Below are 14,524 nucleotides of genomic sequence, written 5' to 3' on the forward strand. Positions count from 1 at the left end.
TGGATGGATGGGTGGGTGGATGGGTAGGTGGATGGATGGGTGGGTGGATGGATGGGTGGGTGGATGGATGGGTGGGTGGATGGATGGATGGATGGGTGGGTGGATGGGTGGGTGGGTGGATGGGTGGACAGTTGGGTGGATGGATGGATGGGTGGGTGGGTGGTTGGATGGATAGGTAGGTAGATGGATGGATGGATGGATGGGTGGGTGGATGGATGGATGACCCATTCATTTGGCAAGTGTTGGAGCCCGGCTATGTGTCGGACACTGGTCTGGGCTTGAGTGGAGGCACCCCCAGGCCTGTTCAGTCATGTTTTGTGGGACCGTAGCACACCAGGCCTGGGCACCCGGCGGTGACCCTAAGGAGGCCCCAGCCTGATGGAGGAGACAGAACCACACCCAAATCACACTCTTGTGAAGCAAAATGGGGTCTAGGCTAGGTAGAGGGACACTCAGGGGGACATGGGTGACAGGAGAGCAGAGCAGCCAGCTTGTTCTGAGCGGGGATGCCACAGGGGCCTCCTCCCACGAAGAAGGAAGCCTCGGAGTTAGGGCAGGAGAGAGGGGGAGGGGAGAAGTGTTGAGGCAGAGAAGTGAAAGGGGGTGTGGCCTCCCAGCTGAGCAAGCAGCCTGGTCAAGGGCTCAGGGCTGAGGTTCAGGTCACCAGGGTTGCTGATAGCCTGGTGTGTGGGCTGGGAGAGGACATATCTGAGGGTGGAAGGACATTTGGGGTCCAGATTCTGGAGGACAGAGAGGAAACCTGCGAGGGGAGGCACTAGTGCAGATGAGGGGGATAAGGCTGGGCACCATTCCTCCTTCCAGCAGCTGAGCTGGCCCTGAGTCGCCCATTTGACAGATGCACTCCATAGAGGCAAAGTGCCTGTCCCGCACCAGCCAGCCTGGCAGGGGCTTGGGCAGGAGACCCAACGAGATGGGAAGTCTCTTAACTGAAGGAGAACTAGAAAGCAGGCTGGCCAGCTGGTGAAGGGCCAGCCCCTGCCAGGGAATTGAATACATGATTGGATTTTCACTTGTCCATCCTGCCTGGGGTTCTGCCCTGCCACCTCCCTCAAACTGCCTCATCATCCCATTGAGAGACAAACGGCCACATTTGTTTTCTTGGAGAGAAATTAATATGTCTTTTTAATCAGCAAGGATGTCCTCCTGCTAATCTCTCTCCAGCTTTCCTGTAGGGCCACCTTTGACATTTCTATCCTCATCTGCCGAGTGGAGCCATGCGTTGCTCTCTAGTCTCCTTCTCCCTCCCCGAGTTCAAATCCTGACACTGGTGCTTATCCTCTGTGATGCTGAGCAAGCTATTTGGCCTCTCTGAGTGCACTTCCAAGCAGGAGGAGAAGGCGTGGTGGCTGATATATGCTGTGCGAATGTGAGGGCTTGTGGTACTGAGTCGTGGGAAGAGGGTCGAGGTGGAGGCAGACAGAGCAGGGAGTGCTGAGGACTGTATCTGGCTTTTCCCAGTGGAAAATTTTTGGGAAGATGGGTGGATAAATGCATGAATGTAAAGGTTGGGTGGAGGGATGGGTGGATGAGCAGATGAATGCATGAAGAGATGGAAAGATAGGTAAATGGATGAATGGATGGATGGATGGGTGGATGGATGGATGGATGGATAGATGGGTGAATGAATGGATGGATGGATGGATGGATAGTTGGCTGGCTGGATGTATCATTGGGTAGATGAATGTATGGTGAGTTGAATGGATGGATTGATGGATGGATGGATGGATGGATGGATGGATGAATGGATGAATGGATGAATAGATAGTTGGATGCCTGGATGGATGGATGGATGGATGGCTGCTTGGATGAATGGATAGATGGATGGAGGGATAGATGGATGGATGGTTGGATGGATGAACTGACAGATGAATAGATGGATGGATGGACCAGTCCCAGGGCTTGTGGTGTCTCCTGGGGCCCAAGGGGAAGAGAGTTTCTAGAGCAGGGGTCTAAATCCTGGCTTCATGAGCTTGCATGGGCACAAGTTGCATATTTGTTTTCACCGACCCTTGACTGAAATTTCGCATTTCTTTCTGCTATGGTTGGAGGAAACAAACCACACTGGTATTATTAGCAACTCCTGTGGCTGTCACCTGTGAAAATCACCAATATTTCCATGTTACATCATAGTCCTTGTAGAGCTCTCAGAATATCATTACAGCCATCACTGTGACGCAGAGTCACCTAGTAGCCAGCCCAGCATCGGAGCTTGCTACTTATTGTGTTGATAACAAAGAATATATGTTTCTCTATCAAAAATTTGTTTTAAAAATATTTTGATAATGACTTTAACATAACTGCCTTCCTTTCTAGTTCTAAGCTTTTATTTTTTATAATTTTTTTTTTTTTTTTTGGCAATGGAGTTTTGCTTTTGTTGCCCAGGCTGGAGTGCAGTGGTGCAATCTCGGCTCACTGCAACCTCCGCCTCCCAGTTCAAGTGATTCTCCTGTCTTAGCTTCCCAAGTAGCTAGGATTACAGGCGTGTGCCATACAGAGTTTCACCACATTGGTCAGGCTGGTCTCGAACTCCTGACCTCAGGTGATCCACCCGCCTTGGCCCGGCCTTTTTTTTTTTTGAGACTGAGTCTCCTTCTGTCACTCAGGCTGAAGTGCAGTGGCGTGATCTTGGGTCACTGCAGTCTCTGCCTCCCGGGTTCAAGAGATTCTCCTTCCTCAGCCTCCTGAGTAGCTGGGATTACAGGTCTAAGCCACCATGCCCAGCTAAATTTTGTATTTAGTAGAGATGGGGTTCTGCTATGTTGGCAAGGCTGGTCTTGAACTCCTGATCTTAAGTGATCCTCCCGCCTTGGGCTTCCAAAGTGTTGGGATTACAGGCGTGAGCTGTAATGTTTAAAAAAACTGTAAGCTTTTTTAAAAACAGTTTTAAAGTTTTTTATTTTATTTTTTTGTAGCAATAAAGTTCTCACAATATTGCCCAGGCTGGCTTTGAACTTCTGGGCTCAAGTGATCCACCAGTCTCAGCCTCCCCAGTAGCTGGGGCTATAGGTGCATGCCACTATACCTGGTTTACTAATCCTGTACTTCAACATTAAAAAAAATGCAGCTTGGTGCGGTGGCTCACGCCTGTAACCCCAGCACTTCAGGAGGCCAAGGCAGGCAGATTATGAATCAGGAGATCAAGACCATCCTGGCCAACATGGTGAAACCCTGTCTCTACTAAAAGTACAAAAATTAGCTGGGCATGGCAGTGTTCACCTGTAGTCCCAGCTACTTGGGAGGCTGAGGCAAGAGAATTGCTTGAACCCGGGTGGTGGAGGTTGCAGTGAACCGAGATCGCACCACTGCACTCTAGCCTGGGCGACAGAGCAAGACTCTGTCTCAAAACAAAAAAACATAAAAACATGTAAAAACTTTATTCTGGCTGGGTGTTGTGGCTCACACCTGTAATCCCAGCACTTCGAGAGGCTGAGGTGGTTGGATCACTTGAGGTCAGGAGTTTGAGACCAGCCTGGCCAACATATAATGAAATCCCATCTCTACCAGAAATGCGAAAATTAGCTGGATATGGTGGCACACACCTGTAGTCCCAGCTACTTGGGAAGCTGAGGCAGGAGAATCACTTGAAACCAGGAGGAGGAGGTTACAGTGAGCCAAGATCACGCCACTGCACTCCAGCTTGAGTGACAGAGCAAGACTCTGTCTCAAAGGTAAAAAATACAAAATAAACAAAAACTTTATCCTGAAAAGGGGTTTGTGGTACAGAAAAGGTTAAGAACCCTTGTTCTAGAAGAGGGGTCAGCCGTGCCGTGTTGCTGGCACGTGCGAACGTGAATGCCTGCTGCAGCTGTGTGCACACGTGTATGAGCGGGGGCAGGTGCATGAAGGGCTGCAGTTTTCTTTGGGAATGCATGCATGAGCACGTACGTGTGTTCAGGGGCAGGCAGGGGAGATGTGCGGTGGGGGACAGGTTCCCAGGGAGGCTGGAGGAGGGTGTCATCCACGTTGGTCAAGCCCTCACCCTCTCAGTTCAGTGGTTGCTTGGGGAAGAGAGCGGTCCCATGCACTGCGAGGGGACCTGAGGAGGCGTCTGCAGCCCCTGGTCAGGAGTCAATGAAGGCTTCCTGCCTGCACACCTTCTGTGTGGTTGGGCTCCTGAGGCTGGATCAGCCCACAGACAGTGGGACCCTGGCCCTTCTCTTTGGCAGTGATGGAAGCAGCGGTGTCTGGCACGTCTCTCCAGCTGGAGCGTCCTTCCTGTGGACCTTCCACCCTGGCTTCTCGCCCCAGAAGCAGCCTTTGTTTTCTGCCATTGCCTCCCCTACTCCGCTGGCTGCACTGGGTACTAAAGCTTGCTGGGTATCTGGAAATCAAAGACATTGGCCAAATCCAATGAGTTCTTATACAATGGGGATTCCAAGAAGTGGGGCTGGGCCAGGAACTAGGAAGGGCTAACTCCCTTGTCCCCTTCTGCAAAGGATCTCAATGCACTGAGATGCCGTAGCTTAGAAATAGAACCAGTCATGCCATTTGTCATGTGGGGAGTGCCCCGTTGCTGGAGGCGTGTAAGTGGAGGGAGGCCTAGGACCATCTGCCTGGCAGGTCTGTTAATTTTATGGAGCAGCTTTCTGTCTCAGCCTCACCACTGTGTCATCTGGGGCAAGTGCTGTCCTCTGCGGCTTCATTTTCATAGCCATGAAAATGAATTACAAGTGGGGTGTAATAATATCTGCAATGCCTCTCTCCTGAGGCAGTTGTGGCCACAGGTGGAACAAGACCTGAAGGAGCATTAGAAGACAGGAGGGTGTGAGGTTTGAATCCCAGCTCTGTCCCTCACTAGCTGTGGCCTTGGGCAAGGCTGAGGAACAGAGGAGATGCCCACCCCTGCAGGTTGTTGTAATGATTCCTGTGGAGTTTGGCAACAGCAGGTGCCCTGGCAGGTGCCTGTGGTTTATTTATATGATTATTATTTTTTGAGACAGAGTCTTGCTCTGTTGCCCAGGCTGGATATGGTGGCATATGCCTGTAGTCCCAGCTACTTGGGAAGCTGAGGCGGGAGAATCGCTGGAGTGCAGTGGCACCATCTCAGCTCACTGCAACCTCCACCTCCTGGATTCAAGCAATTCTGCCTCAGCTTCTGGAGGAGCTGGGACCATAGGCATGTGCCACCACACCTGGCTAATTTTTTGTATTTTGATTAGAGACGGGGTTTCACCATGTTGATCAGGCTGGTCTTGAACTTTGGGCCTCATGTGATCTGCCTGCCTCGGCCTCCCAAAGTGCTGGGATTATAGGTGTAAACCACTGTGCCAGCTGATTGTGGTTTTTTAATAGTTGCATTTTTGTTTTTCCTTAAAGCAGTTGCTCTTCATTTTTAAATTTTTATTTCTATTTTTTTTGAGACAGAGTCTTGCTGTATCACCCAGGCTGGAGTGCAGTGGTGCCATCATAACTCAATACAGCCTTGAACTCCTGGGCTTAAGTGATCCTCCTACCTTAGCAGAATTTCTTGAATCCAGGAGGTGGAGGTTGCAGTGAGCTGAGACGGTGCCACTGCACTCCAGCGATTCTCCCGCCTCAGCCTCCCAAGTAGCTGGGACTACAGGCATGTGCCAAGTAGCTGGGACCACAAGTGCATGCCACTGCACTCAGCTGTTTTACTTTTTATTGAGGTTAAATGTACAAGTTGAGCTCACAAATCGCAGTGTGCAGTTCAAGGCATTTTCACGTAAGTCCTCTCCTGGGACCACCACTCAGGTCAAGAAGAACATCTCCAGTCCCAAAGCTTCCCTGTCCGCCTTGGGTACTCCCCAGTATTACCGCTATTCTAACCTCCTTCACTATAGATTGGCTTCTCCTGGCTCTTAACTTTGTGTAACTGGATTTGTGCATTTTTGCTCTGCTGTTCCTGGCTTCTGTTTCCCAGCAGCGATCCCTCCATGCTGTGTGTGTTTCAGTTGCTTGTCTTTTTGATGGCTGAGTAGTACTCCATGTGGGCTTCTCATGAGTGGCACTGTTGACATTTTGAGCTGGATGAGTCTTGGTTGTGGGGCCGTCCTGTGCATTGTAGGATGTTTAGCTACATCCCTGGTCTCTACCCACTAGAAGCCAGTGTCCTATCCCCTCAAGTGTGACAACCAAAAATGTCTCCAGACATGGCCAGATGTCCCCTAGGGGACAAAATCATCCCCAGTTGAAAACCACCACCCTACCCCATTCTTCTGTTGATGACACCTGGGTTATCCCAGGTGGGGGCTGTTACCAATAACGCTGCCATGCCTATGCTGGGACGTGGCTTTTTGCCAGCTGTGTGAGCATTTCCTCTAGGTATGCACCCAGGATTGGCCCCGCTGGGTCCTTGTGTGGGCCCGTGTTTGGTTTTAGTAGAAGCTGCTGAGTGGCCTTCCAGAGTGGTTGTGGCCTGTAAAGATCAATGATCTTTCAATGAATGATCAAGTTCATTCATTTATTCAATGAATGAATAAATGAATGAATGAATGAATGTATGAATGAGTGTCCTCCTAAAACCCTAGGCTCTGCAGCAGCTGCTGTTCAAAATGGTGGCCACTGTGGCTGGAACACACGCCACACAGTCACACAGCACGGTTGGTCCTGGAACAGGGATGCACATGGGCACCATCGGGGAAGGAGCTGAGCCTGGTTCATCTTAGCACCCTGAGGCACAGGCTGCGTATAAAGCAGGTGGTCCTTGGATGCTTGTAGGCCTGGCCTCAGAGGAGCATGGAGCTGGCCCAAGAACTGGGATCTGGAACCTCAGCCCTGGAGGGCCTGAGGACTGCCCTCCCCTCCCTTGGCTTCACTGGGGACCACCAGGGGAGAGACACCCGTGTAGGTGCTGGACCACCTTCTCTACCTTCCCGTTCCTGGAGGATGGAGCCCCCAGCTCCCTTCCTCCACCTGATTTATTTAGACAACTGAAACGCACCCTGGGAAATGGATCAGATTTTAGATTTGACAAAAATAAAAACAAACTTGGCCACCCCCGCCAAACCCAGCACTCCCGCCCCCACCAGCCTCCCAGAGCCCCCCAAATCACAGAAACTGACTGTCGTCTGGGCCTGCAGAAGGAGGGTGGTGGTCGCCATGGTAACCGTGCAGGCCTCTGGCTCAGCTCTTGGAGAGGAGGCTGCCCTGCAGGGCCTTCCCCGGGCGCCGGGCACTGCCCCCCACATGGCTGCTCATCTAGCTGGGAACCGGCAGGTTTGAGGCAGCCCCAGCATAGTAGCTTCCCTGGTGACCCTATCCCCTTAGTACATGTCCTGACCTTCTCAGGCCTTGGTGGCCACCAGGGTGTGATGCGGTTACGATCTGGCTTATCTGGGTTTTGATCTGGCTCAGCCTCCTCCTGGCTGGGGCAGCTTGAGACAAACATGCCCTTGCTGGCTTCCCCTCCCCTTCTTCCTACAGGTAGCTCCTTCCTTCTGAACCACAGCAGGGGCTGGAACACCCCTCTTCCTGACTCCACTGGAAACCACACAGGCCTGGGCCCCCAGCAGGGACCCAGCCAAACGGGCTGCTGGCTGGGCTCACCATTGACCGAGGCTCCACTTCCCCTTGCCTGGCTGGGAGCCTGAGAGGGAGACAGTGTGGGTAGGAATGAAGAGCAAATATTCCACTAAACCCAGCTCAGTTGAGGCTCCCTTGCACCGCAGACACTGAGCCTGATGACGGAAGGATATGTGGATGAGAACGTGGGATTTGCAGCCAGCGAGAGATGGTGCAGATCCTGTCCCTGCCACATACCACCCGAGTGACCCTGGAACCAGCTCTGGTAGCCTGAATTTTCTTTTCTGTAAAGTGGGGATAATAGTAGTATCAGCCAGTTTGGGGAAACTTTGCTGATTGTTGAAGGGTGACCCTGCTCACTGCTAAGCCTGAATTAGTTGACAGATTCTTCTTTATTTTTGTTTTTTGAGGCAGGGTCTTGCTCTGTTGCTCAGGCTGGAGTGAAGTGGCTTGATCTTGGTTCACAGCCATCTCCACCTCCTGGACTCAAGTGATCCTTCCATCTCAACCTTTCGAGTTACTAAGCCTACAGGCTCACCAGCAGAACTGGCTAATTAAAAAAAATATTTTTGGCCGGGCGTGGTGGCTCACACCTGTAATCCCAGTACTTTGGGAGGCCGAGGCGGGCAACTCACCTGAGGTCGGGAGTTCAAGACCAGCCTGGCCAACATGGTGAAACACCATCTCTACTAAAAATATTTAAAAAATTAACTGGGTGTGGTGGTGGGGGCCAGTAATCCCAGCTACTTGGGAGGCTGAGGCAGGAGAATCACTTGAACCTGGGAGGCAGAGGTTGGAAGTGAGTCAAGATGATGCCACTGCACTCCAGCCTGGGCAACAGAGTGAAACTCCGTCTAAAAAAAAAGAGAGAATTTTTTTTCCAGATGTGAGGTCTCACTATGTTGCCCAGATTGGTCTCAAACTCCTGGGCTCAAGTGATCCTCTTGTCTTGGCCTCCCAAAGTGCTGGGATTACAGATGTGAGCCACCACATTCGTCCTGGATTCTTTACAAAAGGCTGTGGGTGAAGATTCAGCATGTTGCAGGACAGACGTCAATCAAAGGGGCCGTACTAGCATCTCTTCTCTTCTTTTTTCTTTTCTTTTTTTTTTTTTTGAGACAGAGTCTCGCTCTGTCACCCAGCCTGGAGTGCAGTGGCGAGATCTTGACTCACTGCAACCTCCACCTTCTGGGTTCAAGCAATTCTCCTGCTTCAGCCTTCCAGGTAGCTGGGACTACAGGTGTGCACCACCACACCCAGCTGATTTTTGTATTTTTAGGAGAGACAGGGTTTCACCATGTTAGCCAGGTTGGTCTTGATCTCCTGACCTCATGATCTGTTGCCTCAGCCTCCCAAAGTGCTAGGAATACAGGCATGAGCCACTGTGCCCAGCCTCTTTTATTTATTTGTTTTTGAGATGGAGTTTCACTCTGTCACCCATGCTGGAGTACAGCGGCACGCTCTAAGCTCACTGCAACCTCCACCTCCCAGGTTCAAGTGATTCTTCCGCCTCAGCCTCCTGAGTAGCTGGGATTACAGGTGCCCACCACCATGCTCAGCTAATTTTTTGTACTTTTAGTAGAGACAGGGTTTCACTGTATTGGCTAGGCTGGTCTTGAACTCCTGACCTCAGGTGATCCGCTTGCCCTGGCCTCGCCAAAGTGCTGGGATCACAGGCGTAAGCCACTGCACTTGGCCATGCATGCTGTTTGATTAGGAGGCTCCTTGGCAAACAGACACTCAGGGACACTGAAGAAGTGTTCACGATTGTCACCATTATTACCATTGGTAGGCTGGTGCCTGGCACACAACAGGCACCCAATATAAGCACGTTTATTCCCCCTGCTCAGCTCTGAGACTCCAGTTGTGAAGACTTTGAGAGGTGTGATGGGTGGGGGACATGGGTGGGAAGTGGGGCTGAGATCCCAGGCTGTGCTGAGATGCTGGGGATCTCTGCAGTAGCACCCAAGGACCCTGAGTGTGCTTCTCCCCCAGGCCTGCGTGCTTGGGACAGCTTTGCCTGCCAAGAAACGCGATGGATTGCATCGCCATTGATCTGTTTCTCCATCTGTGTTCCTCAAAGGCGCTCAGGGCTGCCCGTCAGGGATCTAATCAGCTTAAAGTGACGGCGTGTGAGTGTGTGGGGAAACGCAGAGGGTTTTGGTGTGAGTGTGAAAATGGACTGTGGCTAGGGGACCCCTGTGGGTGGGGAGTCTGTTGTCCGAGTGCCACTTCTGCTCTGAGCTCGCTGTGGAGATGGGACAGGCTCCTGCCCCTCTGTTTTCCATCAGTGCAATGAGGGATTGGGTCCGTTGCTCTCTAACAACGTTGGCAGGGCTGCTCTGTGGCAAAGGTCACCCCACCGCAGTGAGGGCCTGGGGGGTGAAGCAGGCGAGGCATCTGGGTCCCAACTGCACGATGCCTGTCGGAGGGGGGAAGGTTCGAGCCTAGCTGTGAGAGGCAGTTGGGAGCCATTGAAGACTCCTTGACCTTGTGGTAGCAGTACTCCAGCCCTGCCCGCTCTATCACCTGGAAATCCTGCACTGCCCCTTGGGCCTCCCACTACCTTCAGGTTGTCCCAGAACCTCATGGCTTCACTTGCCCGTATTCTCAGAGAGTTCCTCAACACTTGTGACTCATGGTGGAAGCATGAGGCGTTGGGCCAGGTGGCAGAGTGGCTCGAGCCGGAGACCTTGACTTCCTCCTGCCACCCTCCTACCCCACCCTGTACTGTCTCGTTTAACTTCAAGGAGGGCTGGTGCCTTTGATCCCTGAGCCAGTGGGGAGTGTGTCAAGAACCACGGGCAGCAATGCCAGTTCTGGCCTGACTTCTGAGCCTCCTGGGCTCTTGGAAGGGGCCCAAGCTGTGCCATCTGGGATTTCCCCGGGCACCTCTGGGCAAGGGCTGAGATCGTCCATTGCTGAATTTCTGAAGTTGAGCAGCCCAGGGATGAAAGTCACTCCATCTGCCTCCTGGGGGGACCCAGTGCAAAGGGAGAGTTAGATGAGCCACAGAGGCAGCGCTGTGCAGCGGCTGCCGGCACTGCCGCCGGCACTGCCGCGAGTCAGTTTGGGCTGCTTGGGGACTGGATGACCTTGGGTGAGTGGTGTCAGCTTTCCAGGCCTGTTCCTCATTAGCCCCCAGGGGATCGTGAGAGCGGAGGTCATGTCCCTAGGGTGCCTGGCACACAGTCGCCAGAGTTACTGCCAAATTCATTACCATGGTACACGCTAGCCAAGGCAAGTGGGAGCGGTTCCGGAGTGGAGGCTGAGCCACTTCCTTGTGAGGGGTGAGAGGCACATCCGGGGAAGCTTCAAGAAGAGGTGACCCGAGAACTGGGCTCTGAAAGAGTCTGCCTGCTGCAGAGATGGAGGGAAGGAGAAGTGCAGGCAGAGGGCCTGTTTGGGGTCAGTGAGGAGTTCAGTGCGTGCTAAGGCCAGTGAGCAGTAAGACCAGAAAGGTTGGGAGGGTGGTGGGGAGCCATAGGAGGTTCCTGAGCAGGAGAGAGGCATCAGCAGAGTGTGTTCCTGGCAGATTAGCCTGGCAGTGGCAAAACAGCTTGGAGGCAGGAAAAGCCTCCAGCCCGAGGTTTTATGTCTCAGCTCTGCTCTTTTCCAGCTGGTGACCTTGGGCCAATCTGTTTCCCTTTTGTGTCTGGGTTTCCGTATTTGTAAATGGGGCTTATGATAGAGCCGTGAGGATTAAATGAGATAACACTTGCAAAATGCTCAAGAAGTTGTGTTGGGTGCACAGCAAGTGCCTGGTTATCGTGTGGGGCAGATTGGAGGGGCATAGACTAGAGCTGGGGGATACAGGGGACGCTGGGTCAGGGTCCTGCGGAGAGACACTGAAGATGGGCTGAGAGACCTCAGGGGAGGAAGGAAAGCCATGGGCAGAGACGGCCGTACTTCACAGAGGACAGCGTTGGCATTGGAATTCAGCAGGCCCGGTGTGAGTCTCTGCTCAAGTACTTCCTAGCTGTGCAGCCCAGGAGAGCCCTCTGATTTCCCCATGTCTCAGCCTTCCTTATCTGTAAAATGGGCCTGCTGATTCCCACTGCTCAGGGCCTTATTGAGGAGAGAGCAGGGGTGCCAGGCTCCCGGGAGACACCTGCAAAGGGCACTTTGAGGCTGAAACTAGCAGGAAGGGTAGAGGGAGAAGAGGATGGGGCTGGAAGGAGAGAGCCTGAGACAGGAAAGGGGGAAGGCCAGGGGGATGGGGGATGTTCTCTGGTAATTAGAACGTTTGAACTTCAAAAAAGTTAATTATTGATGAAGCTGCTGCCGGAGCCAGGCTCAGGCTCAAAGGGGGCCATGGCAGCGACTGAAATTAATTACAGGCTATGGCGGGAGAGTGGCAGTGGGGTGAGGGGACAGGAAGGAGCAGGGCTGGGGCCGGGAGGAGCTGAGGAGATGCCAGGAGAAGACAGCATCCCAAAGTGGGCAAGGCTGGGGATGGGAGGGAGGCTGTTGCCATGGAAACCAGGTCACAGCTCCTACTCCTGACTGGGTGGGGTCCCGCCAGGAGTTTGTTCGGTGTGGCTACATCCCAGCTAAGGGCAAGGGTTGAAATGGAGGGGTGAGGGGTTTGCTTGGAGATACTTCTGAGTCCCTGGAAGTTGGAGAGGGCAGGGCCCATAGAGATTTTCACTAGCATCCCTCTTATCCACGGGGACATGTTCCAAGACCCTCAGTGGATGCCTGAAGCCACAGACAGCACGGAACCCTATATTTATGTTTTCTTTTTCTATTTTTTTTTCCTATACCTGCATACCTGGATAAAGTTTAATTTATAAATCAGGCAGTGTAAGAGATGAGCAGCAATCAATAATAAAATAGAACAATTAGGCTGGACATGGTGGCTCACGCCTGTCAGGAGTTTAAGACCAGCCTGGCCAACATGGTGAAACCCCGTCTCTACTAAAAATACAAAAAATTGGCTGGGCGTGGTGGCAGGTGCCTGTAATCCCAGCTACTCAGGAGGCTGAGGCAGGAGAATCACTTGAACCCCAGAAGTAGAGATTGCAGTGAGCTGGGATCGCGCCATTGCACTCCAGCCTGGGCAATAAGAGTAAAACTCCATTAAAAAAATTTTTTTTTTAAAAAAAGAACAATTAGAATCATGTACGATAATCAAAGTTATTTGAATGTGGTCTCCCTGTTTCTCTCTCTCAAAATCTCTTATTATACTGCACTTACCTAATTTTGGGCCACGGTGGACCATATGTAACTGACATGACAGATAATAAGGGATAGTCATATCTGGCCATCCCACAGATGTTCATTGAGCACCTACTAAATGTTAGGGCAAAGTCCCTGTCCCCCTTGGGATGTGGATTAGAGTAGCGGCAGAGTCAATGAGCATGTCAGCAAGATAGTGGCAGGATGTAAAGAGGGCGTGTGGCCGCTGGGCGTGATGAGGTTGGGTAGAGACTTCTCAGAGGAGGTGGCTGTGAAGCTGAAGGCTCAGCCCTTGAAGCGGGGGACCAGCACATGCAAAGGGCCTGAGGTGGAGTGTTTTGATGTCACTCACTGTGTGTCTGAGGAGCAGCAGGAGCCAGGGAGGCCAGAGCAGAGTGAGCCAGGCCAGGGCAGAGGGAGACGGGGTCAGAGTGGGGCCCTACAGGCCAGGTGAGGGCTTCAAAGTTTGTGCTGAGAGAGCCCAGCAGCCAGGGCAGGGTTTTGCGCCAGAGAGGGAAGTGGTCTCATGGATGTTTTTAACTGCTCACTGCTCCTGCAGGGAGGGTGGTCTGGAGGGGCCAGAGGAGACCCAGGGGGCTGGTGGGGAGGCTCCTGGTCATCTGATGGAGGACTACCAGATTCAGGCACGGATTTTCTGAGGCCCCAGGACTCAGTCAACTGGAGATCCCAGTTCAGGAGATCTGAGCAAGCTTGGCTTTCTCATTGGTGTGACACGCAGGGGCTGGAAGTGACACAGCCCTGAAGTCCTTGAGCCCTGACCTCCCTGGCCCTGTGACTGGGAGGTTTGAGGGTGGGGGTACTGGACACTATGGGCTGTGTTCTAAGGATGGGCAGGAGTTGGCTGGGGAGGGAGGGAGGAGGGCATTCATGGAGGGGCTCTCGGCTGTGGTGAGGAGAGCGGCCTGGCCGGATGCAGGAGGGGAGCCCACTCACTCCAGCTGCAAGCTCGTGCCCGGAGGCCCTGCCAGGGCCAGTTCACTGCAGGAGACTTTCTACCTGGTCAGGCCTGAGGGGGTCCATCCCTACGCTATGTGGTGCAGGCCAGGGCTGGGCTAGGTGCGGGTGCTTCGGAGTTAGGCGATGAACCCTAACTGAGCCCTAACCCTGGCAGTGGGCGAGGAGAGAAGGACAGGGCCATCCAGTCAATCTCAGCCCCACTGGAGGGCCCTCTGCAGGCTCCAGACCCAGGTCTTGGCAGAGATGGGGGACCATGGGTCAGGAAACAGAAAGGTGGTCAGAGAAGGGAGGCAGTGGCAGTCAGAGGGCAGCAGTGGTTGAGGTGGAGATGCTGGGATAGCCCAGAGTTCCCTGTCAGCCAGGCTTCCGGAAACCTCTCCCTTCCCTGGGCCTAAGGGGAGATCTCAGGCTGGGGCAAGGAGCGGGGTCCTGCAGGTGGGGGCCTGGTGGGTTTGGCGCATGTGGTCATGTCTGTGGTGATGGGGGCACGCAGGCTTCACGGGCTTTGAGCTGTTTCAGGGATGGCACCCTGAGGGAGAAGAACAAGGAATGGGGTGTATGCCTGTATGTGTGGTGGGTTGGGGGTATTACACTCTAGGGTGCGCCCCAGCCCCCACGGCCACGGTCCCACCTGCTGCTTTGTCCTTGACTTGGTGTGCACGTGGTTTGAATGTGTCAGCATGCTGGTGATCCTGCTGAACTGCGTGACACTTGGCATGTACCAGCCGTGCGACGACATGGACTGCCTGTCCGACCGCTGCAAGATCCTGCAGGTGAGCCGGCCGCCCCGCCCCACTGCCAGCCCTGCCCTGTCACCATCCTCCAGGCACTGGCCTATGCCCCGCCCACCCCACACGCC

At 53.2% G+C, this 14,524-nt stretch overlaps 1 protein-coding gene across 2 annotated transcripts in view; it reads left to right on the forward strand.

Moving 5' to 3' along the window:
* CACNA1I (calcium voltage-gated channel subunit alpha1 I) overlaps positions 1-14,524 on the forward strand; it is a 129,042-nt gene that overhangs the window by 26,403 nt on the left and 88,115 nt on the right. For both annotated transcript variants that reach the window (XM_032267162.1, XM_032267163.1), the window contains exon 3: positions 14,327-14,438. In XM_032267162.1, coding sequence (XP_032123053.1) covers positions 14,327-14,438 — 112 coding nt within the window. The remainder of the gene's footprint in view (positions 1-14,326; positions 14,439-14,524) is intronic.

This window comes from Sapajus apella, unplaced genomic scaffold (genome assembly GCF_009761245.1).
Source record: "Sapajus apella isolate SASKATOON/1434 unplaced genomic scaffold, GSC_monkey_1.0 scaffold166, whole genome shotgun sequence".
In the NCBI taxonomy this organism is placed as follows: Eukaryota; Metazoa; Chordata; class Mammalia; order Primates; family Cebidae; genus Sapajus; species Sapajus apella.